The sequence below is a fragment of the Mus caroli genome, unplaced genomic scaffold (genome assembly GCF_978045245.1).
Source record: "Mus caroli unplaced genomic scaffold, Mus_caroli_1 scaffold_1, whole genome shotgun sequence".
NCBI classification, from domain to species: domain Eukaryota; kingdom Metazoa; phylum Chordata; class Mammalia; order Rodentia; family Muridae; genus Mus; species Mus caroli.
Window position 1 is genome coordinate 75,577,790 of NW_028227256.1, and position 27,778 is coordinate 75,605,567.

At 41.6% G+C, this 27,778-nt stretch overlaps 1 protein-coding gene across 2 annotated transcripts in view; it reads right to left on the reverse strand.

The window, feature by feature from the left end:
* The window catches only part of Farsb (phenylalanyl-tRNA synthetase subunit beta), a 69,524-nt gene extending 45,348 nt beyond the window's left edge, over positions 1–24,176 (reverse strand). Inside the window, exons 1-6 of one of the 2 annotated variants that reach the window (XM_021158176.2) lie at positions 24,093–24,176; positions 17,602–17,657; positions 15,240–15,394; positions 13,506–13,575; positions 4,362–4,477; positions 999–1,149 (exon numbers count right to left, since the gene is read on the reverse strand). In XM_021158176.2, the coding sequence (XP_021013835.1) occupies positions 999–1,149; positions 4,362–4,477; positions 13,506–13,575; positions 15,240–15,394; positions 17,602–17,657; positions 24,093–24,150 (606 nt within the window). In that variant the 5' untranslated portion in view covers positions 24,151–24,176. The remainder of the gene's footprint in view (positions 1–998; positions 1,150–4,361; positions 4,478–13,505; positions 13,576–15,239; positions 15,395–17,601; positions 17,658–24,092) is intronic. The other variant, XM_021158340.2, reaches the window with a different exon arrangement.
* Positions 24,177–27,778: the final 3,602 nt, after the last annotated feature.

Sequence of the window (27,778 nt, forward strand, 5' to 3'; positions counted from 1 at the left end):
TTTTTTAGTGGTTTCTTTTGATATTTTTATGTGCATGAGTGTTTTGCTTGCATGTATGTCTATGTCAGGCTGTCAGATCCCCAGGAACTAGAGTTACAGTTGTAAGCTGCCATGTGGGTCCTAGGAACCAGGGTCCTTTGGAAGAACGGTCTGTGCTCTTAACTCAGAGCCATCTCTCTAGCCCCTAAGTTTCTAATTATATAAGCATGAGTGTTAGTTCAATACAAATATGAAAATTAAAAAGTATAGTTTACTTATTAGCTCTCAATTCTTGTATCACACTAATAGCATCACAGAGGTTCATTCCTTTAGTCTCAGCATCAGGAAACAGAGGTCAAGGCTTACACCTAAAAGCATCTCATGATTTAGTCAAAGCTATGGGCACTAATGATGATGATTATGATTGTGATGATAATAATAATAACCTTATTTGTAAAGTAAGTATAACGACTCCCTCAAAACCACTGTTGTAAGCCATGTATGTTAACTGCAAATTGAGAAGGGAACACATAAATATCTATTTTAGCCGGGCGTGGTGGCGCACTCCTTTAATCCCAGCACTCGGGAGGCAGAGGCAGGCGGATTTCTGAGTTCGAGGCCAGCCTGGTCTACAAAGTGAGTTCCAGGACAGCCAGGGCTACACAGAGAAACCCTGTCTAGAAAAACCAAAATAAATAAATAAATAAATAAATATCTATTTTATTTTTTGTTAAAAAGAAAAACAAAAAGATTACCAAGCCAGTGAGATGGCTTAGCAGGTAAAGGTACTTTCCTCCTACAAGCCAGGCAACCTGGGCTTGATCCTTAGAATCCATTCTGAAAAGAGAGAACCAATGTCCAATAGTCCTCTGATCTCTACAGTGAAGTCCAGCCTACACACACACACACACACACACACACATATACACGCACATAAACACACTTACACAAAATCACACACAAATAAACCAGACTTATTAAAAAAAATTAAATTAAATTAAATAAATAAACGTGTTTACCTTGTATATGTTCATTAATTCACAAGCTGTATACTCCTTGGTCTTATTCAGAGGCTTGAATTTGATATCTGAAGGACGTTTCGCGGTGTAAGTAAATGGGCCTGATAAAGTGTCCAAGTCGTGAGTTCCAATCGCAACCAACGATCTTTTCCTAAGACAAAAGGGGAAGGAGGATGAAAGAGGAAATGAGAGCCACAGAGCCTAATTTTCTGAAGATAACAGAGATCGTATTTTTAATTTTTATTTTAAACATTTCTTTCAAACAGCCCATAGCTGCTACATAACATCTTTATGCAATATAACAAATTCTCACAATCATTAAAATAGTGAGAACAACAGTTAGTTAAACATTATATCAATAGTGGAAGCAAACACTTTCGCTAAGTACTGTGTCCTTATGATTCCTTAAAATTAGTCCAACATGGAGGTGCATACATGACACATTGATATATAACCACACACATATATAAATCAGATAAAACGTATAATGCAAGACAAAGCTGGGGATTTAGCTATTAGTAGAACTCTTGCCTTGCATACACAAGGCCCTGAGATGGAGTCCCAGTACTGAAACAAACAAACAAACAAAAAAGTATACGTGAATAAAAACTGGAATAACTATGGCTGAACTGGGCATGATTACTAGCAAGCAGAAACAATCTATTGTACAATGAGTTAATAATAAACACAGAACTACCATAATGAAATATGTGAATTCATTCAGTAATTTAAAGTTAGACTGCCAAATCCAAGGATTAGAAAGTAGAAACCAATGAGCCGGAAAAAAAGAAAGAAGGGAAGGAGGGAGGGAGGGAGGGAGGGAGGGAGGGAGGGAGGGAGGGAGGGAAAAAGAGAGGGAAGGAGGAAAAGAGGGTGGGAAAAAGGAAGGGAGAGAGAGGAGGAGGAGGCCAGGGGAAGAAGGAGGGAGGGAGGGAGGGAAGAATGTTTAATAACTATATCTAAAACAATAGTCTGCCACTCATCTCCTAGCTCTCACTGCCTGTGAGACCTTGACCTTATTCCTTTAAAACCATATTCTACTTTGCTCAGGCAAATTGTTCTCATTTTACCACCCTTGCCCACTACACTCTTACAATGTACAATAAACTTCTTTCTTCAAAATAAATTCATAGTTCATTTATTATTTTGCTTACTAATGACATATGTCAGCAAGTTATTACATAGATTTCAATATAATGAGACTAAGAATGTTACTTAAAGCCCTAGGGACATGTGTGCACTATCTGAGCAAAGATACGTTATGAAGGGAACACTAGCTGCCAAATCTGACTTGTAATTTTAAGCATTTTTCACCATTGAAGAAAATATCTAGAATTCTCCTCTAAACTGTCCCTAGCCCATCCCTTATATACCACAGATACAAACACACACACACAACACACACACACTCACACACACATACACTCACACACACATACACTCACACACACATACACACACACACTCACACACACACTCACACACACATACACTCACACACACCCCTCCAAGTCAGTGCACTTTGACAAGCTTCAATTATTAAGAAATGATAATTTGCTTTTATATCATTTATCAGTTTTCTATTCTATTTAAGAATATAAAATGTAACCATCAATATTATCTTTTGAACAAATTAACTTGTTTCTAGATCCACACAAAGTATCTAAAACTAGGGTTTCTCACCATTAATAAATATGTAGTTTTCTTTGCTGTTGTTTTAGACAAGTTCTACCTATAGTCTGGCTGGCTTTCAACTAGACTGGCCTTAAACTTATAACAACTCCCTGCAACTGTCTCCTACGTGCTAGGATTACGATATGTACCACCCTATCTGGCTATAACACTCATTACACCCTGCCCCTCTTTTTAGACAGGGTTTCACTGTAGCTGGCCCTAGACTGGCCTCTAACTCACAGAGATCTACCTGCAGAGGAAGTACTGAAATTATTTCAAGGACTCCCACACTTACCCTCCTTTATTGTTAGGGTTTGGAAATAAAAGGTTTAAAGATCAGTGCACTAGAGAAACACCACACAGGAAGTAATGTGCCATGGAAGCTCAGCAAGACTCAAGCTAAGGTTCCTGCCAACCAACACGAACGACGGAGGCCCTGGGGTTGGTCCACAGCACCACCAAAAAGGACGAGTCAGTTCAATCACTTAAGTTTAGGTTGCTTCTATTTACTTATCTATCTATCTATCTATCTATCTATCTATCTATCTACTTACTTCCAGTGTTGTGATCAAACCTAGACCCACACTACATGCTAGGTGTATGTCTGCCCCTGCTCAAGTTTTATGTATCAACATTTAATTATACTTATTCAAAATGTGGATCAAGTAAAGAAACTTTTCTTTTTTTTTTAAATGGCAGACTATCCTTCAAATTGCCATGGTTTGTACTTGGTAATCCATTAATAACTATATGAACAAGGCTGAGGGCATATAGCTCGACAGTATTTAGCACACACAGAAGAACAATGATTTGACTCTTGGCAGTTCATAAACAAATCATACTTAATAAATATTTTTAAAATGATTTGAACAGAAAGAAAATAATCAAGAAACCTTCTAGGAATAAAAGTCCTCTATATAGCACACACACACACCACTCTTGAGATGTTTGTTTTTATTCATGCTTTGCCTGTATACCTGTATGTGCAGACATACACAGCCATGTGCAAGTGCCCAAGAGCCAGGCGGCTGTGGCTGACTGAGAGCTGCACCATGACTGCACACTGCACCACGTGGGTGCAAGAACAGCAAATCCTCTAACCACTGCACCATCTCTCCAGCCCCACACATACCAGATTTAAACAGTAACAAATATCTGTCCAGTACAGCAAAGTGAACCTCTCTCATTAAATAGCTTAGAAATGTTCTGAAAAGTAATCTGCAGAAGAAGGTAGTGTGGTGGTTTAAATGAGAATGGCCCCCATAGGCTCATATGCTTGAATCCCTGGTCCCCAAGTAGTGGAACTTTCTGGGAAGGATTACAAGGTATGACCTTGTTGGAGGAAGTGTATCCCTGGGGGTGGGCACTGAGCTTTTAAAAACTCATGCCCCATCAGTGCCACTCTCTATTGCTGCCTGCAAATCAGGATGTAAAGCTCTCAGCACTGTGCCTGCCTGTCTTCCTGCTACCATGCTCCCACCATGATCACAGACTAAGCCTCTAAAACTGGAAGCAAGGCCCACCCCACCCCCAACGAAGCATTTCCTTCTATAAGCTGTCTTAGGCACCGTGTCTTTTTTCAGCACCAGGACAGGGAGGTACGTGAGACAAGGAGATGTGAAATGGAAGGGATGAGAAGGAAGCAGGAGGAGGGGAAGACAAGGAGGACTGAGATGAAGTCTGACAAACCTGCAAATATTCTGGTGTAGTTTCTCCTGAAGTTCAATGAAGCTGTCATATCGGTCTTTAGTGAACTTGATATTCCGGAGAACTGCTGCTACAGCAAAAGGGCGCACTTTGGCTGTCTGCAGGTCACAACACCATCGAGACAGTTAGGTTTATGGCTTTTCCCTTTGTCACAATATTTTACCACAGAAAAGTGGTTGTACTCCTGACAAGGTCACAAATAATTCAAACAGGCAATAATATTAACATCAACCAAGAAGGAGTTAAACACCAAGCAGGAGATACAGGTACTACACAAATGCAATTCATATTTCAGTAAAGATTTCTGAAAATGTTAAATAATTAAGGAAAAATTAATTTTTTTTAAACATTTATTTATTATTATAAATAAGTACACTGTAGCTGTCTTCAGACACATCTGAAGAGGGCGTAGGTCTCATTAGGGGTGGTTGTGAGCCACCATGTGGTTACTGGGATTTGAACTCAGGATCTTCGGAAGAGCAGTCAGTGCTCTTAACCACTGAGCCATCTCTCCAGCCCCGAAAAATTAGCCTTTAAATAATTTGCGCACATGCCTTACTTTTTACCAAAATAATCCCTCTACATTAACGTACCACAATTTAGACAACTAAATCTCCAATGTATCTATCTTATTTATTTAGTCAAAATGTTTGGAAGCAGACAATGAACATGGTGCCTCCCTCAGACTAAGCTGGTGCTCTATCACTGAGCTGTGTCAGTTCTCAAGCTTTTTCTTCCTTTTGGTTTGGACATTTCAAACAGGATCTCTTTCTCATGTACCACAGGCTAGTCTCAAACTTAGTGTATGGATGGTACTGGTCTTGAAGAACTGATCTGCCTGCCTCCACCTCCCACATTCTGTGAGGGGCTCTCTACAGATGCCAGACAGAGAAGCAAACCCTGTAAAGAGGTAAGAAGGAAACAGTGCAGACTGTCAGTCTGGGTCAGACTTCAGGGCGTCTAAAGCCACGCAATTCGTTGCAAGCATATTTGAAACACGGTAGTAATATCAGTTCAATTCCAAGTGCACAAATAAAACTTGAGGTGTGACCACATAAAAACGTTTACAAAGTAAATGTGACCATGAGGGCAAGGTCTATAGCTAAAAGGCCTAGAATCTAGTGTGGTCTCTGACCAACAGTACAGAGGTCGGCGTGTGCCATCTCCCCTCAGGATGAGTAATGGTCTGGGGAGGGGAGCGTCTGGGATAGTCTTTCTAGGGAGCTTGGGTAAGGTCGGTCTCTATAGCAAAAGTGGGTGAGGTCTGTCTCCACAGATAGTAAAAAGGTCACCATCAATTGCACGGGACCTGAGACTGCATTAGTTAGGGAAGCAGAAACCGGCCTGAGTAGGACCACAGGCCTCATCCGGCTGGATCAGCGCCGGGGTAGCAGGAGCGCAGGGTTGCCTGACACCCGCCAGCTACCCACGACCCCCGCCGCAGGATTTTGGGACTGCTGGTGAGTGGAACACAGCTTCAGCTCCAATCCAATTGCGCGGGACCTGAGACTGCATTAGTTAGGGAAGCAGAAACCGGCCTGAGTAGGACCACAGGCCTCATCCGGCCGGATCAGCGCCGGGGTAGCGGGAGCGCAGGGTTGCCTGACACCCGCCAGCTACCCACGACCCCCGCCGCAGGATTTTGGGACTGCTGGTGAGTGGAACACAGCTTCTGCTCCAATCCAATTGCGCGGGACCTGAGACTGCATTAGTTAGGGAAGCAGAAACCGGCCTGAGTAGGGCCACAGGCCTCATCCGGCCAGATCAGCGCCGGGGTAGCGGGAGCGCAGGGTTGCCTGACACCCGACAGCTACCCACGACCCCCGCCTCAGGATTTTGGGACTGCTGGTGAGTGGAACACAGCTTCTGCTCCAATCCAATTGCGCGGGACCTGAGACTGCATTAGTTAGGGAAGCAGAAACCGGCCTGAGTAGGGCCACAGGCCTCATCCGGCCAGATCAGCGCCGGGGTAGCGGGAGCGCAGGGTTGCCTGACACCCGCCAGCTACCCACGACCCCCGCCGCAGGATTTTGGGACTGCTGGTGAGTGGAACACAGCTTCTGCTCCAGTCCAATCACGCGGGACCTGAGACTGCTCTGGTTGGGGAGAGAGAAATCCGGCCTACGTAGGGCCACAACCCTCTTCCGGTCAGAAAAGCACCGAGGCAGCTGGGGTGCAGGGTCTGCTGACACTCGCCAGCTACCCACAACACCCGCCACAGGATCTTAAGACTTCTGGTGAGTGGAGCACAGCTTCTGCTCCAATCCAATTGCGCGGGACCTGAGACTGCATTAGTTAGGGAAGCAGAAACCGGCCTGAGTAGGACCACAGGCCTCATCCGGCTGGATCAGCGCCGGGGTAGCGGGAGCGCAGGGTTGCCTGACACCCGCCAGCTACCCACGACCCCCGCCGCAGGATTTTGGGACTGCTGGTGAGTGGAACACAGCTTCAGCTCCAATCCAATTGCGCAGGACCTGAGACTGCATTAGTTAGGGAAGCAGAAACCGGCCTGAGTAGGACCACAGGCCTCTTCCGGCTGGACCAGCACCGGGGTACCGTCAGCTACCCACGACCCCCGCCGCAGGATTTAGAGACTGCTGGTGAGTGGAACACAGCTTCTGCTCCAATCTTTAAACAGTGACAACGATAACAACTAACCCCAGAGATTACCAGATGGCGAAAGGTAAACGTAATAATCTTACTAACAGAAACCAAGACCACTCACCATCATCAGAACCCAGCACCCCCACTTCGCCCAGTCCAGGGCACCCCAACACACCGGAAAAGCTAGACACGGATTTAAAAGCATATCTCCTGATGATGATAGAGAACTTCAAGAAGGACTTTAATAACACACTTAAAGAAATGCAGGAGAACACTGCTAAACAGGCAGAAGACAATAAAGAGAAAGCACAAAAATCCCTTAAAGAATTGCAGGAGAACACTGCTAAAGAGTTACAAATCCTTAAAGAAAAACAGGATAACATAATCAAACAGGTAGAAGTCCTTACAGAAAAACAGGAAAACACATCCAAACAGATGATGGAAATGAACAAAACCATACTAGACCTAAAAAGGGAAGTAGACACAATAAAGAAAACCCAAAATGAGGCAACACTGGAGATAGAAACCCTAGGAAAGAAATCTGGAACCATAGATACGAGCATCAGCAACAGAATACAAGAGATGGAAGAGAGAATCTCAGGTGCAGAAGATTCCATAGAGAACATCGGCACAACAATCAAGGAAAATGTAAAATGCAAAAAGATCCTAACTCAAAACATCCAAGAAATACAGGACGCAATGAGAAGACCAAACCTACGGATAATAGGAGTGGATGAGAATGAAGATTTTCAACTCAAAGGACCAGCAAACATCTTCAACAAAATTATAGAAGAAAACTTCCCAAATCTAAAGAAAGAGATGCCCATGAACATACAAGAAGCCTACAGAACTCCAAATAGACTGGACCAGAAAAGAAATACCTCCCGACACATAATAATCAGAGCAACAAATGCTCTAAATAAAGATAGAATACTAAAAGCAGTAAGAGAAAAAGGCCAAGTAACATATAAAGGCAAGCCTATCAGAATTACACCAGATTTTTCACCAGAGACTATGAAAGCCAGAAGATCCTGGACGGATGTTATACAGACACTAAAAGAACACAAATTCCAGCCCAGGCTACTATACCCAGCCAAACTCTCAATTAACATAGATGGAGAAACCAAAGTATTCCACGACAAAACCAAATTCACACATTATCTCTCCACGAATCCAGCCCTTCAAAGGATAACAGAAAAAAACCAATACAAGGACAGGAACCACGCCCTAGAAACAACAAGAAGGTAATCCCTCAACAAACCTAAAAGAAGACAGCCACAAGAACAAAATGCCAACTTTAACAACAAAAATAACAGGAAACAACAATTACTTTTCCTTAATATCTCTTAATATCAATGGACTCAACTCCCCCTGATAAAAAGACATAGACTAACAAACTGGCTACACAAACAAGACCCAACATTTTGCTGCTTACAGGAAACTCATCTCAGAGAAAAGGATAGACACTACCTCAGAATGAAAGGCTGGAAAACAATTTTCCAAGCAAATGGCATGAAGAAACAAGCTGGAGTAGCCATTCTAATATCTGATAAGATTGACTTCCAACCCAAAGTCATTAAAAAAGACAGGGAGGGACACTTCATACTCATCAAAGGTAAAATCCTCCAAGAGGAACTATCAATCCTGAATATCTATGCTCCAAATACAAAGGCAGCCACATTCATTAAAGAAACTTTAGTAAAGCTCAAAGCACACATTGCACCTCATACAATAATAGTGGGAGACTTCAACACACCACTTTCACCAATGGACAGATCATGGAAACAGAAACTAAACAGGGACACAGTGAAACTAAGAGAAATTATGAATCAAATGGATCTGGCAGATATCTACAGAACATTCTATCCTAAAACAAAAGGATATACCTTCTTCTCAGCACCTCATGGTACCTTCTCCAAAATTGACCACATAATTGGTCACAAAGCAGGCCTCAACAGATATAAAAATATTGAAATTGTCCCATGCATACTATCAGATCACCATGGCCTAAGGCTGATCTTCAATAACAAAATAAATAATAGAAAGCCAACCTTCACGTGGAAACTGAACAACACTCTTCTCAATGATACCTTGGTCAAGGAAGGAATAAAGAAAGAAATTAAGGACTTTTTAGAGTTCAATGAAAATGAAGCCACAACATACCCAAACTTATGGGACGCAATGAAAGCATTTCTAAGAGGAAAACTCATAGCTCTGAGTGCCTCCAAAAGGAAACTAGAGAGAGCACACATTAGCAGCTTGACAACACACCTAAAAGCACTAGAACAAAAGGAAGCAAATTCACCCAAGAGGAGTAGACGGCAGGAAATAATCAAACTCAGGGGTGAAATCAACCAAGTGGAAACAAGAAAAACTATTCAAAGAATCAACCAATCAAGGAGCTGGTTCTTTGAGAAAATCAACAAGATAGATAAACCCTTAGCCAGACTCACTAGAGGGCACAGGGAAAGCATCCTAATTAACAAAATCAGAAATGAAAAAGGAGACATAACAACAGATCCTGAAGACATCCAAAACACCATCAGATCCTTCTACCAAAGGCTATACTCAACAAAACTGGAGAACCTGGATGAAATGGAGAAGTTCCTAGACAGATACCAGGTACCAAAGTTGAATCAAGATCAGGTTAATGATCTAAACAGCCCTATATCCCCCAAAGAAATAGAAGCAGTCATTAATAGTCTCCCAACTAAAAAAAGCCCAGGACCAGATGGGTTTAGTGCAGAGTTCTATCAGACCTTCAAAGAAGATCTAATCCCAGTTCTTCACAAACTATTCCACAAAATAGAAACAGAAGGTACTCTACCCAACTCATTCTATGAAGCCACAATTACTCTGATACCTAAACCACAAAAAGACCCAACAAAGATAGAAAACTTCAGACCAATATCCCTTATGAATATTGATGCAAAAATCCTCAATAAAGTTCTTGCTAACCGAATCCAAGAACACATCAAAACAATCATCCATCCTGACCAAGTAGGTTTCATCCCAGGGATGCAGGGATGGTTCAATATACGGAAATCCATCAACGTAATCCAGTATATAAACAAACTCAAAGACAAAAACCACATGGTCATCTCCTTAGATGCGGAAAAAGCATTTGACAAGATTCAACACCCATTCATGATAAAAGTCTTGGAAAGATCAGGAATTCAAGGCCCATACCTAAACATGATAAAAGCAATCTACAGCAAACCAGTAGCCAACATCAAAGTAAATGGTGAGAAGCTTGAAGCAATCCCTCTAAAATCAGGGACTAGACAAGGCTGTCCACTTTCTCCATACCTATTCAACATTGTACTTGAAGTCCTAGCCAGAGCAATTCGACAACAAAAGGAGATCAAAGGGATACAAATTGGAAAAGATGAAGTCAAAATATCACTTTTTGCAGATGATATGATAGTATATATAAGTGACCCTAAAAATTCCACCAGAGAACTCCTAAGCCTGATAAACAGCTTCGGTGAAGTAGCTGGATATAAAATTAACTCAAACAAATCAATGGCCTTTCTCTACACAAAGAATAAACAGGCTGAGAAAGAAATTAGGGAAACAACACCCTTCTCAATAGTCACAAATAATATAAAATATCTTGGCGTGACTCTAACTAAGGAAGTGAAAGATCTGTATAATAAAAACTTCAAGTCTCTGAAGAAAGAAATTATAGAAGATCTCAGAAGATGGAAAGATCTCCCATGCTCATGGATTGGCAGGATCAACATTGTAAAAATGGCTATCTTGCCAAAAGCAATCTACAGATTCAATGCAATCCCCATCAAAATTCCAAATCAATTCTTCAACGAATTAGAAAGTGCAATCTGCAAATTCATCTGGAATAACAAAAAACCTAGGATAGCAAAAACTCTTCTCAAGGATAAAAGAACCTCTGGTGGAATCACCATGCCGGACCTAAAGCTCTACTACAGAGCAATTGTGATAAAAACTGCATGGTACTGGTATAGTGACAGACAAATAGACCAATGGAATAGAATTGAAGACCCAGAAATGAACCCACACACCTATGGTCACTTGATCTTCGACAAGGGAGCTAAAAACATCCAGTGGAAGAAAGACAGCATTTTCAACAAATGGTGCTGGCACAACTGGTTGTTAACATGTAGAAGAATGCGAATCGATCCATTCCTATCTCCTTGTACTAAGGTCAAGTCTAAGTGGATCAAGGAACTTCACATAAAACCAGAGACACTGAAACTTATAGAGGAGAAAGTGGGGAAAAGCCTTGAAGATATGGGCACAGGGGAAAAATTCCTGAATAGAACAGTAATGGCTTGTGCTGTAAGATCGAGAATTGACAAGTGGGACCTCATGAAACTACAAAGCTTCTGCAAGGCTAAAGACACCATCAATAAGACAAAAAAACCACCAACAGATTGGGAAAGGATCTTCACCTATCCTAAATCAGATAAGGGACTAATATCCAATATATATAAAGAACTCAAGAAGGTGGACTCCAGAAAGTCAAATAACCCCATTAAAAAATGGGGCTCAGAACTGAACAAAGAATTCTCACCTGAGGAATACCGAATGGCAGAGAAGCACCTGAAAAAATGTTCAACATCCTTAATCATCAGGGAAATGCAACTCAAAACAACCCTGAGATTCCACCTCACACCAGTCAGAATGGCTAAGATCAAAAATTCAGGTGACAGCAGATGCTGGCGAGGATGTGGAGAAAGAGGAACACTCCTCCATTGTTGGTGGGATTGCAAGCTTGTACAACCACTCTGGAAATCAGTCTGGCGGTTCCTCAGAAAATTGGACATAGTACTACCGGAGGATCCAGCAATACCTCTCCTGGGCATATATCCAGAAGATGTCCCAACCGGTAAAAAGGACACATGCTCCACTATGTTCATAGCAGCCCTATTTATAATAGCCAGAAGCTGGAAAGAACCCAGATGTCCCTCAACAGAGGAATGGATACAGAAATTATGGTACATTTACACAATGGAGTACTACTCAGCTATTAAAAAGAATGAATTTATGAAATTCCTAGCCAAATGGATGGACCTGGAGGGCATCATCTTGAGTGAAGTAACACAATCACAAAAGAACTCACACAATATGTATTCATTGATAAGTGGATATTAGCCCAAAACTTAGGATACCCAAGATATAAGATACAATTTGATAAACGCATGAAACTCAAGAAGAATGAAGACCAAAGTGTGGACACTGTGCACCTTCTTAGAATTGGGAACAAAACACCCAGGGAAGGAGTTACAGAGACAAAGTTCGTAGCTGTGATGAAAGGATGGACCATTTAGAGACTGCTGTATCCAGGGATCCGTCCCATAATCAGCTTCTAAACGCTGACACCATTGCATACACTAGCAAGATTTTGCTGAAAGGACCCAAATATAGCTGTCTCTTGTGAGACGATGCCGGGGCCTAGCAAACACAGGAGTGGATGTTCACAGTCAGCTATTGGATGTATCACAGGGCTCCCAATGGAGAAGCTAGAGAAAGTACCCAAGGAGCTAAAGGGATCTGCAACCCTATTGTTGGAACAACATGATGTACTAACCAGAACCCTGGAGCTCTTGTCTCTAGCTGCATATGTATCGAAAGATGGCCTAGTCGGCCATCAATGGAAAGAGAGGCCCATTGGACTTGCAAACTTTATATGCCCCAATATAGGGGAATGCCAGGGCCAAAAGAATGGGAATGGGTGGGTAGGGAAGTGGGGGGCGCTATGGGGGACTTTTGGGATAGTATTGGAAATGTAATTGAGGAAAATATGTAATAAAAATAAAAAAAAAAAAAAAAAAAAAAAGGTCACCACCAGGCCGTCACAAAATCCACTCTCAGCTTTCTGGATGGGATGCAGGTATTTAATTTTTATCCCTCCACTGAGGAGACACCCCTGTGTGATTAACATACCTGGATCTCTTAGAGCTTCTCTGTAAGTACAAGAACCTCTGTGCCCCACCCCCAACAGTTCTGGAATTACAGGCTTGTACCACCATGCCTGGTGCAAATGTGCTTTTTAAAAGCAATTGATACTTTTCAAAATTACCTACGAAAGGAGGTACTTCATTTTCTTTCATTTCTTGTAATAAACTGACAATCTTTTAAAAACTATTAAGTTATTTTATATGTACAGGTATTTTGCCTCACATATATGCCTATGTGTTGCATGTATGTATGCTTGGTGCACACAGAAGCCAGAAGAGAACATAAGTCCCCCTACAAATGGAATGACAGATGGTTGTGAGCTGCCATGTCGGGGCTGGGAATGGAACCCAGGTCCTCTGAAAGAGCAGTCAGTGCTCTTAGCTGCTAAGTCATTTCTCCAGACCCATAGACTGACAATTTTTAAGGGTGAGAAACTGAAAACCATTCAATCTGAACACATAACTACAGGAAATGACATCTGACAGAAGGGTTAGTTTTATTACACCCTCTTTCCCACCTTATTAACACATGCATCAGGGGAGGGGGTGTTAAGGGAAAAGTCAGAGCCTATTTCATTACCTCTTCTGTGATAATCAGCTTTTGGATGTCTCCCTTCGGCATCACTCGTTTATATACTGGAGCTTTGATCCTAAAATAATATTGAAGCAAAGTTATTCGAAACAGTAAGACTATTTGATAATTACGTCTTAATTCTATTGATTATATGTATATATGCACTTTATATTTATAGCTATAAAGTGCATATATATATGTAATCAATAGAATTAAGGAAATAGCTTAACTTACAGTAAGTCAGCTTCCCTTGAACCTTAGAAATAAAAACAAAAACCTGCAAGCTTCCTAACATTTAAAATTCCCTAAACACGCACAGAATAACCCATGGTAATAGCTCCTCACTGGAGTCCCAGCAAGACCACAAAGCCATTAACAAAGCAACTGGTCAAGGCACTGGACTTGACAGTGTTTAAATTTCATTACAACACAAGATTCTAAGCTTCTAAGAATAAATAAAATTTATTGAAATTGAAAATAGAGCTTCTCTGGTTCTATGTGAAGTTACTGCAGCAGAGAAGGTATTGGGAGAGCTTGGTAACAAGTGCAGTTTGAAGGCATTTCTGGGCAACTCTCATCACCTGAAGACAGCTATTGCTGTTTTAAGTCAGTACTTCTCCAACTCGCACGACTGTCAGCCCACCACTTTTCATCTCTGTAGCAACTGACAGTGCTGCTAAAGCTCAGATGGACCCCAGAGGCTGAGCTCTCTTGTAATGCAGATGCTACTGGCTTATGGGCCATACTTGTAATTGCAAAGGTGGAAATTACTTCCTAGTTCTGCCTAGACATAAACACCTACAGGTATTTACTGAAAATACAGATCCTAGAAAGGAATGGCTGTACACATGCCTGTAATCCCAGCACCTGGAAGGCAGGGACAAAAGGACTACCTGAAGTCCAAGGCCAGTTTGGTATACATACTAAATTCTAAGCCAGCCAGGGATACATAAAATGGCCCCCATTTTTCCAAACACAAACACCTATATCCATTAAATAAATAAGTAAAAGTAAAAATCCTGACTAATCGCCTTAAAATCCAGCTGATTTAATTTTCAAGTATGAAAGCAACTGAACAAACCCCAAACTCAAACCCAACCATCATTTCAAATATTTACATTCACTCAAAGATGTCAACGTTTCAGAATCGAGCCTAGCAACCAAACGAATATACTCTTTTGTAACTGGCCAGATAATGTGTAAGTAAATAAAAACAAAAATAATGACTTCTGATAACTGTATTTTTTTCATGTTACATTCATTGCCCTCTACATTTACTGCCTGCTGAGTCTGAAGAGCCTTAAAGATCTTCATTACATCAAGAGACTAAAACTAGAGAAGGTGACAAGCATGCCAAGACCATAAGTATTCAAAATTTCCACAAGGGTTTTCTACACCTTACGATTATTAATGTAAAGACAAATATAGTCCATCGTCACCTCTACTTTTCCCTCGATGCTTTAACAAATCTAATCAACTATTCACCTCACAGGATTACTGAGGGAAACCACAGAAGGATTTTTATAGTAACCCTAAGATCATGTATTCAGAGTTTTAAAATGTTCCCCCCAAACTTTGAAATGGCTATAATCCCCACGACTCTTATCTCCCCATCACCACTCCTGAGGACCTGAAGCTGTTTTACCCATATGAGGTTTCTCCTAGAAATTTGAACTCATCTGCTGACAGCAGCAGAGGGAAAAGTGGCGAAACAATTCAGCAATGTGTGCAATTCCTTACCTTTCTTTGAAGACTTGGAGCCCCCGAGCCAGTCCTTCTAGACACAGGAGGTCATATCTGTTGGCAGGGACGTCAATCTTGTAAAGCACAATATCTGAGGCCCCCTGTGCCTTCACATTACCTTGTTCCTTGCTTATGATTTGCTTCTCAGAAGTCTAAAACAAGCCAAAGAGTTTAATAAGCTACAGAATATACTTCCTTTCTGCAATAATAACAACACAAGAAAGTTACACGTCTTATAGTCACAGCAGACAGACAACTACTGTCTTCACGGCAGAGCACTCTACCCCACCTAAACCACCATCAGCAAACGGGGAAACCGGAAAACCATGCACCCACCTGTTTTTGCAAACAATACTTTACTGGAACACAGATAAACACAGGTTACACACATTATTCTACTGTCATACACTGAGACAATGAGTAATGTCAGAGGCAATACTTATCTGCCACCTTACACGAAAAGTTTTGCCACCAAAGCAAACGGAAGACATCATCACGAACACAGAGAAGGAAAGTGTCGGAAGTGAACAGTGAGTTGTCACATGAGAGAAGGAACGCTGAATTCAGCAGCCCTGGCAAGGAGTCTCATAGAACACGAGGCCAAGAGGGACAGCACTGGCAAATCTGAACGCCCTGAGAGGAGAGCTGGGCTAAAAGTGAGGGACAGCAGAGCGGTGGGAAGCCATAGGGAGACAGCAAACTGAAGGAGCCACCACACCAGTGGCCCTAATGCAGCAGCAGAGCTTAGAAACCTCAGCTACGCCTAAGGTAATACCTTACAGCAGAGAATAACACTTTTTTCAAAAAAGATAATCATGGCCAAAAAGTTAAAATTCTACTCCTATTTTTTTATGTTTGTTATTTAAAACAGCAGGGTACTATAAATACACTTAAGAAATTTTCAGTCACAAGGACTAAAAGTTATTATATTCCACACCTGACCTTAGCCAAAGGTTCAACAGTGCTAAAAGTTAAATGTCAAGTGTTACCGTTACCCTTTATGTAGAAACGCTACTCAGTGGCAACCCATCAATGACCTGCTGAAGTAACAGAGGGAGCTCTGTAACAACATACCATGCTTTCTGCCCTCCATGGCCAACCTTCCTGTCCACATAAGGATTACAAGCTGCCATCTGGGGGAAGGAAACCATCAGCAAGATAAGCAGAGGGGGACAGAGGACAGAAATGTACACATACATATGCATGAAATGTCACACTGAAACCCATTTCTTCATATGCTGCTCAAAAACGGAGATGGGGGAAGTAGGGAGAGGAGAGAAAAGAGAGGAGCAAGCCATGGGTCCACACAGTGTTGGGACTGTTCAAGGATGTTCCAGGCCCTTAAAACACATCTAACCTGGTTAATAACCTTAAAATCAGAGAAGATGATTAAAATTAGAAAGGAAAGGAAACAGAGAGAAGGGAAAAGGAAAGACAAGGATGGAGAGAGACCAAACAAAAATAACTAAAACTGAAATAATGTTTGATTGAAGCATTAATAAGAGTGATGTTTTTCAGTGAAGATAGCTAGTTAGGATGGCAGGTATCAGAAGAGTTCTAAATAAAGAATTGAGAGAAATGAAGGCATATGAATAGAAAGTGACCTGATACTTATACGGCCATCAGTGTCAACTTCAGACTCAGCTCATGAAGCCTATATGTGAAAGCTGAGACTGTACTGCTACCTGACTAAGTCCAACAGGAATCAAAGGCCACATGAATTTCAGAGCCAGAAGGTCTTGTGATCATATAAAACAAATCATTTGTTTCTCCAAAATGAGGCCAGGCAAGACAAATCCAGAGATCACGGACACAAGTAGCGCCCCCCAGAACAAAATACAGGAATCCCTGAATTAATTACCAAAGACTAATAAAGATAAACCAAAGTTAATAAAGATAAAACAGCAAATTCTTAGGGGAAAAAAGGAATGGGCTCAGACATACACACCAACTGGTTATCCAATACCAAATGGTCAGCCCTGAAAACTATACACACAAGTAACATATAGAGTAAACAGGTTATACTTATATGTATTTAGAAATATATATGTATGTGTGTATATGTGTGTGTGTGTGTGTAACAACAGTTAAAGAAAAAAAGAAGCCTTGTATAAAAGACAGAAAAGGGTGGATACATGAAAGGGTTTGGAAAGAGAAAAGGGAAGAGTGAATGATATAATTAAAGTATAAACTCAAAAACGAAAAACTGCTTTAAGCAAAGTCTTTGTAAGGGGTAAAACTTGCAACACAAATTCATCAAATAAGAATACCTCAGGCCTTATCCAATAGTAATAAGAAAACATTTTTAAATATGAGCTCACAGATAGAATAGCTTTTTAAAAAAAAGTCTAATACATACAATTTCATCAAGTTCCAGACCAAATTCAAAACACAGTTCGTCAAATTCTTCATCAGCTAGGAGGAAAAAAAGAATGCTAATGTTAATGTATTTAGCATATGAATCTATGAATCTCATCTACTGTTTAGTTCCTTAGCCCTGAGCATCTGAGCATGCATCACATAGCACTATGAACGCAAAAAGGGTTGCCAGTGTTTTTGTTTGGCTTTGTTTTAAGCTAAGAAACATGGCTTTACAACCTGAAATTCGGTGGGTCTATAGACTGACAAAGTTCTCTTATCTGCTTTGCTTTGTTACCTGACGCAGCATCTCCAGGGTTTTTACATTATCAACCACTGAACACAAACCACCAAAGCCACCATGCATGACTGAAAAGCTAGACAGATGTCCTAAGTTCAAAGGTCAAGGGTGAGACTTAGTCTGTCAGAGGCTCAGAGCCCACTCTTTAGCATCAAAACAATAACAAGAAAAGATCTGCCTAACGCCAAACATCTAGAAAAACAATTAAAGGGCCTACCACTCTGTACTAATATCAGCTATACACTTTGGTTGGCAGTGCTGAGATATCTGTACAGACTCTGCAGAAAAAGAATCATTCTGTGGAGATCAAATGAGAAAGCAAGCTCAGAAGCGCAGGTCCTACACAAAGGAATGCCACTAAGTCTTGGTATTTAATTAAAATCCTCTCAGGTATTTTTGGGAACCACTCTGATCAGGGTTTGATGTCCCTCACTCTGAGGGCTCAGCACCTTATGTAAACTTCACCAACACCCTCATATGGAAACAACCTTTTGTCACCATTTTTAGTACGTAAAAGGTATAAATGGAAATAGACCTAGCCTAATACTCTGAAACCCAGCAGGTCTACAAAACCAATAGTTCTTCCTTATTTCACTTTGCTTTGTTACCTAAGAGCATTTTTTCAAGGTCTTCATTTATCAAACACTGAACAAACACAACAATTACCATTATATTCTAGTGAAGAACCAGATGTCTTAGGTTTCCTGATCCAGGGTGAGCAGTTGGCCTCAGTAGAATGCATGTTTAGTATGTCACCCACTGGCCCTAGGTTCAATTCCCAACATCAAAATAAAACAATGACAAAAGACTTGTCTGGCCTAGATATCAAACTTCAATTCAATTTAACAAATATTTACTGCTATTATGTGCCAAGAAACAGTACTAGATGCCAGGGCTATGAAGATAAATAACCATTTCTGCCCGAACTACTTCCTTCTCAAGCAAAGAAACCATAAATGTAAGTAAATAAATCCAGTACAAGGTTCAGGGGTGGCACAACGCTCCGCTTAGGGTCACTTAGAGCTACATAAAGGATGTCTTCATTAGTCAAAGATTGGAAGCAGTGAATCAAGTGCTTGGCATAGCTGGGAACTCCTAAGTAGTTCAGTATGGATGAAGAATAATGTTTGTGTCAGGAAGAAATAGGATCTAAGAAGTAGAAAAAGGGTAGCTCATGACATGCCAAGGGATCTGCCCTCTGTCCTACTCACAGGCAATGAGAGCTGTGCTCAGGGACTCTCTAGCTAGGCAAACCCTGAGTAGATGTGCTTCCCCAAACCCCTTAGCTCTGTATCTTCATTTTGCTTTGTTTTGTTATTTTTCTGAAACAAGGCCTCATAGGTAGACCAGGACAGCCTGCAAGTTATCTATACCAAGGCTGGCAAACTCCAGATCCTCCTGCCTCAGACTCCCACGTGTTTCTCTCATAGCCATAGGGATCAAGCTTGGTTCCTTACATCTGAACTTTTAAGACTGGGGGGAGGATGGAAGATAACCAAGAAGGGGAGCGTCCTAAACCAGCACACGTGAAACACAGAGCTGTTCTCGTAAACCAACAGAATATGGGGGAAGTGTTAGAAGCAGAATGTGTATGGCTCAAAGGCGGGCTAGTTACAGGAGAAATGGTGAGTGAGCACGAACAGTGTGGCTCCCAGCTCACTTAAGTGAGAAAAAGCATGCAGTAACTGAGATACCTAGCCTCCAATATGGCCTGAAATGATCCTGCCTCCTGGCTCCTCTTTGTGTGAGCTTATATATGGTGCAATCACATGAGTGAGTTAGCAAGCTCAGCTAATACATGAGGTGAGTGCAGTTCTAGATGGCAGCTTACTTGCTACCTAGCAAGAAGTTAGAGCCAGAACCACCCAGCCAACCCCCTCTGATCCCTGTCACTCTGACACTGTGTGAAGTAACAAAGGCATATTGTTTTCTCCTCCTAAGAAACAGGATATTCTGTTATGTAGCAACAGACTAATACAAATCTTAGCCTCTGTAAAGGAAGTGGCACCAGAACTCTAAAAATAGCTTTGGAATCACAAAGCAGGCTTTGAGGATTGCAAAAGAAAACCCACAGACCGCAAAAACACTACTGGCTGAAGCTCCATGGTCTTGAATCAGGATGCAAGCAAAGGCCGGGAGGGAAGCGAGGTAACGCTGCAGGAAAGTACAAGGGCATCCTTGTCCCGTAGGGAGAGACTTGATCAGCACCGCTGCTGCAGGTACTCGCACTGCAGAAAATGATACTGCTAAGACTTCTGTGCTCAAAGAGCAGCTTGTTTGTTCTGTTTTGTTTTTACCACTTATTTAAGAAGAGATAAATGTAGAAAGAGCTATTAAACAAAAATGAGCCAGAATGTTGGTGATTTAAATATATATATATATATATATATATATATTTTGGCTTCTAAATGTAAAGCAATACTGAAATTAAGTAAGTTCTGGACAGAGACCAAATCCTAGGCATGAGATAGAATCAATGTTCTGAATGAAAAACCTTCAGGCAGATCAAAGGCACAATTCGTTCAAACAAAAGGTGTAATAAAGAAAGTAAGGGTGTGCCTCACAAATCCAATTAATCAAACAATAAAGTTTAATTAAGAGTACTGTATGAAAAAACTTAAAGTACTGAAACAGCTAATTTCAGAGGTTTTTGGAGTCTGTGGTTTTTAACTAATATAAAGGAATCCACCAAAAAATTCACCAAAGACCCAGAAAGCTTTTAGAAAAAAACACTTCAGCAGACAAAGCCAGCTTGAACTGAAAGGGGCGGAAGCAAGACAAAAGGAAGTCTTTGAGCCCCTAAAACTCTATTGACAGGAAGTAGATGAGGAAAGTAATCAGCTGTGAAGCACATGCTTTCTGGGGCCACTCAGAGGGTGGAGTCAGAGCCTAGAGGGCAGGCACGGAGCCATGGAGAATTATCCCAGGCCTGAGACCTAATCAAGACCATCCTGCATTTGCCATTCAGTTTCAGAACTGTAGTGGACCAATGGCTCCTCTCTGAGTTCCATTTTCTCCCCCTCCAGTAGTTACGCCGGCTATGTGTCTCTATGGCATCTTAGATGTATGGGAGACACCCATCCTACTGCTTGAGCCTCTCCGCACTCGGATAGCACTCATCTATCACAAGATGCTAAAGCATCCTAAGACGCTCATCCACGTCAGAACCAGGTTCAGATGTCTCATTGTGGATGGTGCTATAAGATGACACTTCTAGGACAAGTATATTTTGCATGTGGATGAACAAGAACCATTTGGTGGCTGTGTGGAGAGACTGATTCCAATGATACCTGTCTATCTAGTCCCCTTACGCAAGGTCAGGATTGGTCTCTGTCACCAACAGAAGATGGAAAAGGATGGAATAGCGTGTCTGAGCAATTATCAAACACAGAGAATAGTACTTAAGCGCTCCCGTTTACCTGCTCTCTCAAGAGTTCTCCTGGGACAAATTAACAAAAGCCAAGGTAGAAGGAACTGGAAAACATCAGTGGGTAAACAAAACCACTTAATGATACCGCTTAAGAAAACTTAGCAGAGAAGAGATGGCTCAGCAGTTGGGAACACTTGTTACTACTGCAGAATACCCAGGTTTGATTCCCAGAACCCACATGGTGGCTTACAATCATCTGTAACTCAAGTTCCAGGGGATCTAATGCCCTCTTCTGGCCTCCACAGGCACCACACACGCACCTGATGCAAAGCAAAACACTAATACATATAAATTGGTTTAAGTCTAAATAATAATAATGATGGCGATGACTTAAGAAACAACTTAGAAGCAGATTCTCCAGCCCCAATGAGCTCTTGACCCCACTTCAGATCTGCAACTTGCAGTAAAATACAGGACCACCAAACATCAAATCTTAACCATCAGAAACTAAGTAGCAAACACTCAGTTTGTAATATGCAAAAATCTTGTCAGACAAATGGCAATAAATCAGATTGTATGAATTACTAGAATATACTGAATCTTATTCCTTATTCCTTTAAGCTATATTTTTAAAACTTAAGTGAAAGAAAGAAGCAAAAGTAAAACCATGAATAAGTCCCTACAATAAAATGGTAAACCTAAAAACCTGTGTGGCACACAAGTGGCTATGGCAGTACTTACTGGACCAAGCTAGAACAGGGCCCAGACTGAAGAGCAATCAGAAACCAGTTCACAAGAAAATGAATATCAAAAAACAAACAAAAAGCAAGTAACAAGAACACAACTGAACAGAAAGGCGATCGCAAGGAGGATTAAGAAGACAGAGCTGCGCCAAGGGCAGCAGAGGAAAGGAAATGCCCTGGGCAACAAAAACTGCCAAGAGAAATGGAAGGTGACGGTGGCAGCTGGAAATGACAGTGGAGGTCAGATGGGCAGCAACCCTAGAGGTCTCAATAAGAAGGTGACATGTAAGAGCACAAAACAAGAGAAAGAGGCAAACAAAAAAGGAAAAACAAAAAAACAAAAACCAAATGACACCCACACTTCATTTGGAAACTACCTGTTCTGGTGGACAGCCTTTTCCAACTCCAACCACCACTGAACTGACATTTAAAAAGAAAGATTTCAAGAAAGAAGACAAGAGAAACAATGAAGATTAGTACTAACCCATCTGATGTATACCTTAAATACCATCAATATGTATGAAAGAATTTCAAAAGAGCCTACAGTTACGGCCTGGGGAAATCAAGCTTATTTGATCACTCACCATTTTAAAGTGGAAGGAAAAGGAGACAGCCAGAGAACGTATTAAAACATTATCTGATAATTGCGAACAGGTCATAAGCCTCATTGTCTTTTAAAATTTGGACAGTCTGGTACTTTTCCAGAGATAAGGGTCTGACTAGGAACTGATTCTAAAGTTGTTCATCTTGCCACACGCCATCATATGAAGTTCAGAGACAGAAACCACCAGTAGAGAGAATATGGTTAAGAATAGCAGGGAAAGTGAGGTATATTAATAAGCTTACTATATAAGGGAAACTGGTTAAGAAATTAAAACCACATTCCAAAAGCAAAGTGATTTCCTGTTTCTAAGGCCATGGGACAGTTCCTGGTCACAACTATAATTGTATCACTTGGGAGACTGAGTCAGGAGGGTTGCCACAAGTTTAGAGTCAGCCTGGACTTCAGAATAAGGTTCTGTCTCCAAAAGAACAACGACAAAAACCGACAAACACAGGGGGTGAGTAATATCTAAAGTCCATCCTTAGGAAAAAAAAATCTTAAAAGTTTATTTGTACGACATCAGTACTATGGCATTATGAGCCTGCTCCATTTTGTTATCATTTTGGCCTCTAATACTCAAAAACTAGGAGGCTCTCATCAAACACTCGTTCTGACCTTTATAGAAGCTGATAATTACAGGGTGAGGCTGATACCATTTCAACTTACTACATCTGTGTTGGAAATGATAATTTGACTAATATTTACCTCCCTTCCACCTACCCCCCCAATGGTTTAGTTTTAGAACTGAGAAAGAGGGAAGTGTATCGTGAATGTTATGCCCATAGAAGTGATTCCTTCAATGTTACCTATCACATGCTACCCCTGCACACAACCTGGTTTCCTTTCTCAGAAACATTTAGCATGTCCAATAAACCGTTTTACTAACGTCATGGTTTGTTATTTTTCTCATGTATGTGTCATGTGCACAGCTCTACTCCCAAACAATGCCTAACACACTTGTGGAGCCTGGTCAACACTAAAATAAAGCCAATGCCTGGCTTGGTGGCACACGCTTGTTATCCCAGCACTCAAGAAAATGAGGCAAGAAGACCGACAGTTCTTCTGGTTCGAAAACAGCCTGGGCTACATAGTGAGACCCGCATCTTTCTTAAACGTCTCCCCTTCGCTGTCAATCTGGTTCCACAGCCTACACTCGTGATGGAAGCCAAGGTACGTTTCCTCGTCTGTGTCCCGACACCAAAGTCGGTGCTGGGCACGGAGTTGGAGCTCGGTCTCTGAATGAATGACACGAAGAGCCCGACACGCGCTGATGATGCAACGGAGCCACCGCGGGGCTGGTTCCGAGAAGCTACTTCAGCGCAGCCGAGTCTCCTCGCCCAGCAGCGCGCCCCTGAGGACTCTGGCCGTGCCGGGCCAAACCCCGCATAGCGGCATGAACGCCGCCAGCACGTCCTTCTGCAGGGCGAGCAGGCTTCCCCAGGCACCGAGCCCAAGCCACGGGGCGGGCACTCACTGTAGGTCCGGCCCAGGGCTTGGAAGAGCAGGTCTCGCTTTACGCTGACAGTCGGCATGGCGAGTCGTGGACACTGCGCCTGCGCCACATGCGGGGCCTCAGCGACCCTAGAGCGAAGGACCCGCCGCTCCTCTCTTGGGCTGTCTCAAGTGATGCCTGTCTAAATTCAACCATTTGCACACCCGTTTTCCACCTGAATATAGGAAAATTCCGCTCTCTGGATTATTTAACATAGTTCTGTTGTGACGATAACCAAAAAGTTTGGAAAATAGGTATAATCGGGTGGAATTATCTCTCTATTTTGACAGGCAAGAGTGAGAACAGACCTCAGAGGCCCGGATGCTTCCCAAAGCCCTAAGGAAGATGCCAAGTTGGGTAGGCGGAGCACTAGATTGGTGGGAAGGACTTCCAGGTAGAGAAGTCCGCTCAGAGGTATTTGAAAAGCAAGGTAAACGGGTGCAAGACTTCCTGCAAAGAAGACTATGCAAATATTAATGGCAAGGTCTGTTAACAGGCCACACATTTTCACTTTTTTGAGACAGGTTTCTCTGTCGCCTTGACTGTTCTGGAACTCGCACTATAGACTAGGCTGGCTTTGAACTCCGAGAACTTTGAGATCCGCTTGCCTCTACCTCCCTAGTGCTGGGATTAAAGGCATGCGCCACCACTGCCCGGCTTTTACTTAATCCTTTAACCCTCTTGAAACTACTGATTTTATACTCGAGCCTTGTTTGAACGCAGCAGCAACCTTATGGGTAGGCGTTGTTAGAGACCGCAGGACATTTCTGTCAGATGCTGTACTCAGCCTAAAAAGTGCACGAGCAGATTTCCTCCTTAGATTAACTGTGAGGGACAGTACGTCAAATCATGGGCCACTAAGATGTCAGGACTTAATCCCGTGTAGCCTGCAAATGCTACTTTATGTGGTATCGGAGCCTGTGTGGAATAAGCTAAGGGTTTTGAGATGGAACTTAGCCGAGGTTATTAGGATGGGCCCTAAATGCAATTGCGTGTAGACTCAATAAGCCGAAGGCAGTGATTCCAGTAAGGTCACTACAAAAAATAAAGATAAAGTCACTAGTCTTCAGAAACTGGAAGAGATAAGGAGAGAAATCTCTCCTAGCCTGTTCAGCAGCCCCCAAAACACTTGGATTTGGGCCAGTGAAATTGCTTTTGGGTTTCTTGCCTCCAGAACTTGAATATAACAAAATTCTGTTTCATCTCATTCATTATTCTTTATGATTTGAGATAAAGGCTCAACTCTATAGCTGAAGCAGTCCTGGAACTCATCCTGTAGCTCTGGATGGCCAGAAATTTTCAGAGATTCTCCTGTTTCAAGGTGTCTTGAAAGACAAGAATATAAGTCACCTCACCAGACTCAAGTTTCTGTTTGAAATCAAAAGTTTGTGGTACTTCCTTTCAGCAGCCATGAAAAAAACAAATACATCAAAGCAGGAAGATAAAACAGCCATGGACTGTGGGACTCACCTAACCTGTAAGGCATAGCAGAAACGTTGCTTCCTCAAGAGAAATAAAGCAAGGACCACCACTGCCCTTCACTTGAGGAAGCAGAACTGAGGCCAGACTTAGGCCATCATAACTCTTAATAAGTTTTCCACTGCACTAATTTCCACTTATAGCAAGTAAGTCCCACGTGTAGCTTTCTGACCCTAAATTGCAGTAAGTGCGCACTTACTGAGTTTACCAACTCCAATGCTCATCTGTCAGAAACATACAACTAACAGTATTTGGCTACTTATTAAGGGATCTATTAACTCAGGCATTTGACCATAACATTAACTCTCATACTTCATTCGGATTTAAAATGCTGCTGTGTTTCCCCTGATATGTCACTATAGGTGTGTTTTAAGAAATTATAGATGGATGTGAGAAACAAAGTAAATAATGCTATTTGGAGAGTAAAACAGAAATAGTTCTTAATATTTTACTTCTAAGGATTATTTCCCCCGTGGAGATTTACAAAGTTCCAGCCCAATTTAAATTATTTTTTTCTATTGATCCTGGAGTTTAGGTTGTATTTTTTAAAAGTCTTCCTCCACACATTTTTTTAAAAATCATGTTTTCCTTTTTGAGTACATCAGTAGAATTTTTTTCCATTTAAATCTCAGATCTTTTCTGAAATTTGTTTTGGTTTTTGGAGCTAATGAACAAGCCAGTTTTATTTTATTTTCAAACAGCAATGCCAATACCATTTATTAAAAAGCTTTTTCCCCCATCCAGTTTGTAATATCACATATTAAATTTCCACATATATTTGGATCCACTGCCAAAATGTCTGTTTCAATGCCAGCACCAAGCTCTTTTAATAATTATGGTGTTATTTTCCAAACCCCTCCTGGAAACCAGTTCCAAAGGCCAAAGAACCACATTGTCAAGTTTAGTTACAGCAGTGACCCTACTTCTCCAGTTACTTTTCCCATTGCTGTGACCAAAAACACCCGACGGAAATAATTCAAGGGGAAAAAAATTATTTTTGGCATCCTTTCAAAAGGTTCATTCAGTTGGTCATGGTGGGCAAGGCAAGGAGAGGCAGTTCAGTTCACATCTCAGAGGGCCAGGCAGCAGGGCGGGAAATGTGGGTGCTCCCTTAGCATTCTTCCTTCATGTTTTCATTCCATCCAGGCCTCTAGCTCATAGAATGGTGCCACCTACATGCATGAAAGATCTTTACCTCTCTGGACTCAGCCTTTACAAACACAGCCGGCTGTGTACCTCCCCAGCTTCTAGGTGTTCTAAATCCAGTCAAGTTGGCAATGATAATAACTTTCATAAGCATGTTTTCCCTTTCATCATGAAACCTCAGTCTTGGAAATATTCTAAAGAAAAAAAACTGGTATCATTCTTTGTAATATAGAAAAAAAATTGAAACAGCTGAAACATCTAACAACATGGCTTGGTTAAAGTGTTTCAGTATAACCCAATAGGAACATTAAAAGCCATGTAGAGGGCCAGGGATTCAGCTTCCTTGTAGAGTGTTTACCCAGCGTGCATCACATCTTTGGTTTGATGTCCAACACCCCAAAGTAAAATATAAGTCAAAATAATGTTGACTGTGGTGATGGTTTGTGTTAATTTTCAACTTGACAGAATCTCCGACCACCTGGGAGATGGGCCCCTAAGCATGCCTTTGAAGGATTATATTGATCGTGATGTGAAAGGACACATCATAATTATGGTTGGGACTCTTGCCTCAGCAGAGGATTCTGGAATTCATCCCTGTCTAGTTCTTGATTAGGGATGTGGTGTGAGAAGCTGCTTCAAGCTCTTGCTGCCTTGACTTCCCTCTTTGAGGACTGTACCTTGAGCAGTAAACTAAAATATGCCCCCCTTCCCTTACGTAGCTTTGTTAGAGTATTTCATCACAGCAGCAGGGGAAACGCACACATTATGTATGCATATAATGTTGCGAGATCTTTTTGGAGAAAGAGAGAGTCACTCTGTGTGACTGGAATTCTATAAACGAGGCAGGACAGGAGCTCTCAGAGATCCTTCTGCCTCTGCCTCCCAAGCACAAGGATCAACGACGTATGCCACCACAGCCTATGTGTGCTGTGGAAATTTTAATAGGAAAAGATTTTTAAACAAATAATATAAAAATGAAGTTATTGTATATGCTTAAAATGATTAATTTTGCTCAATTGAGTGTCTAAATTGAGTAAATATGA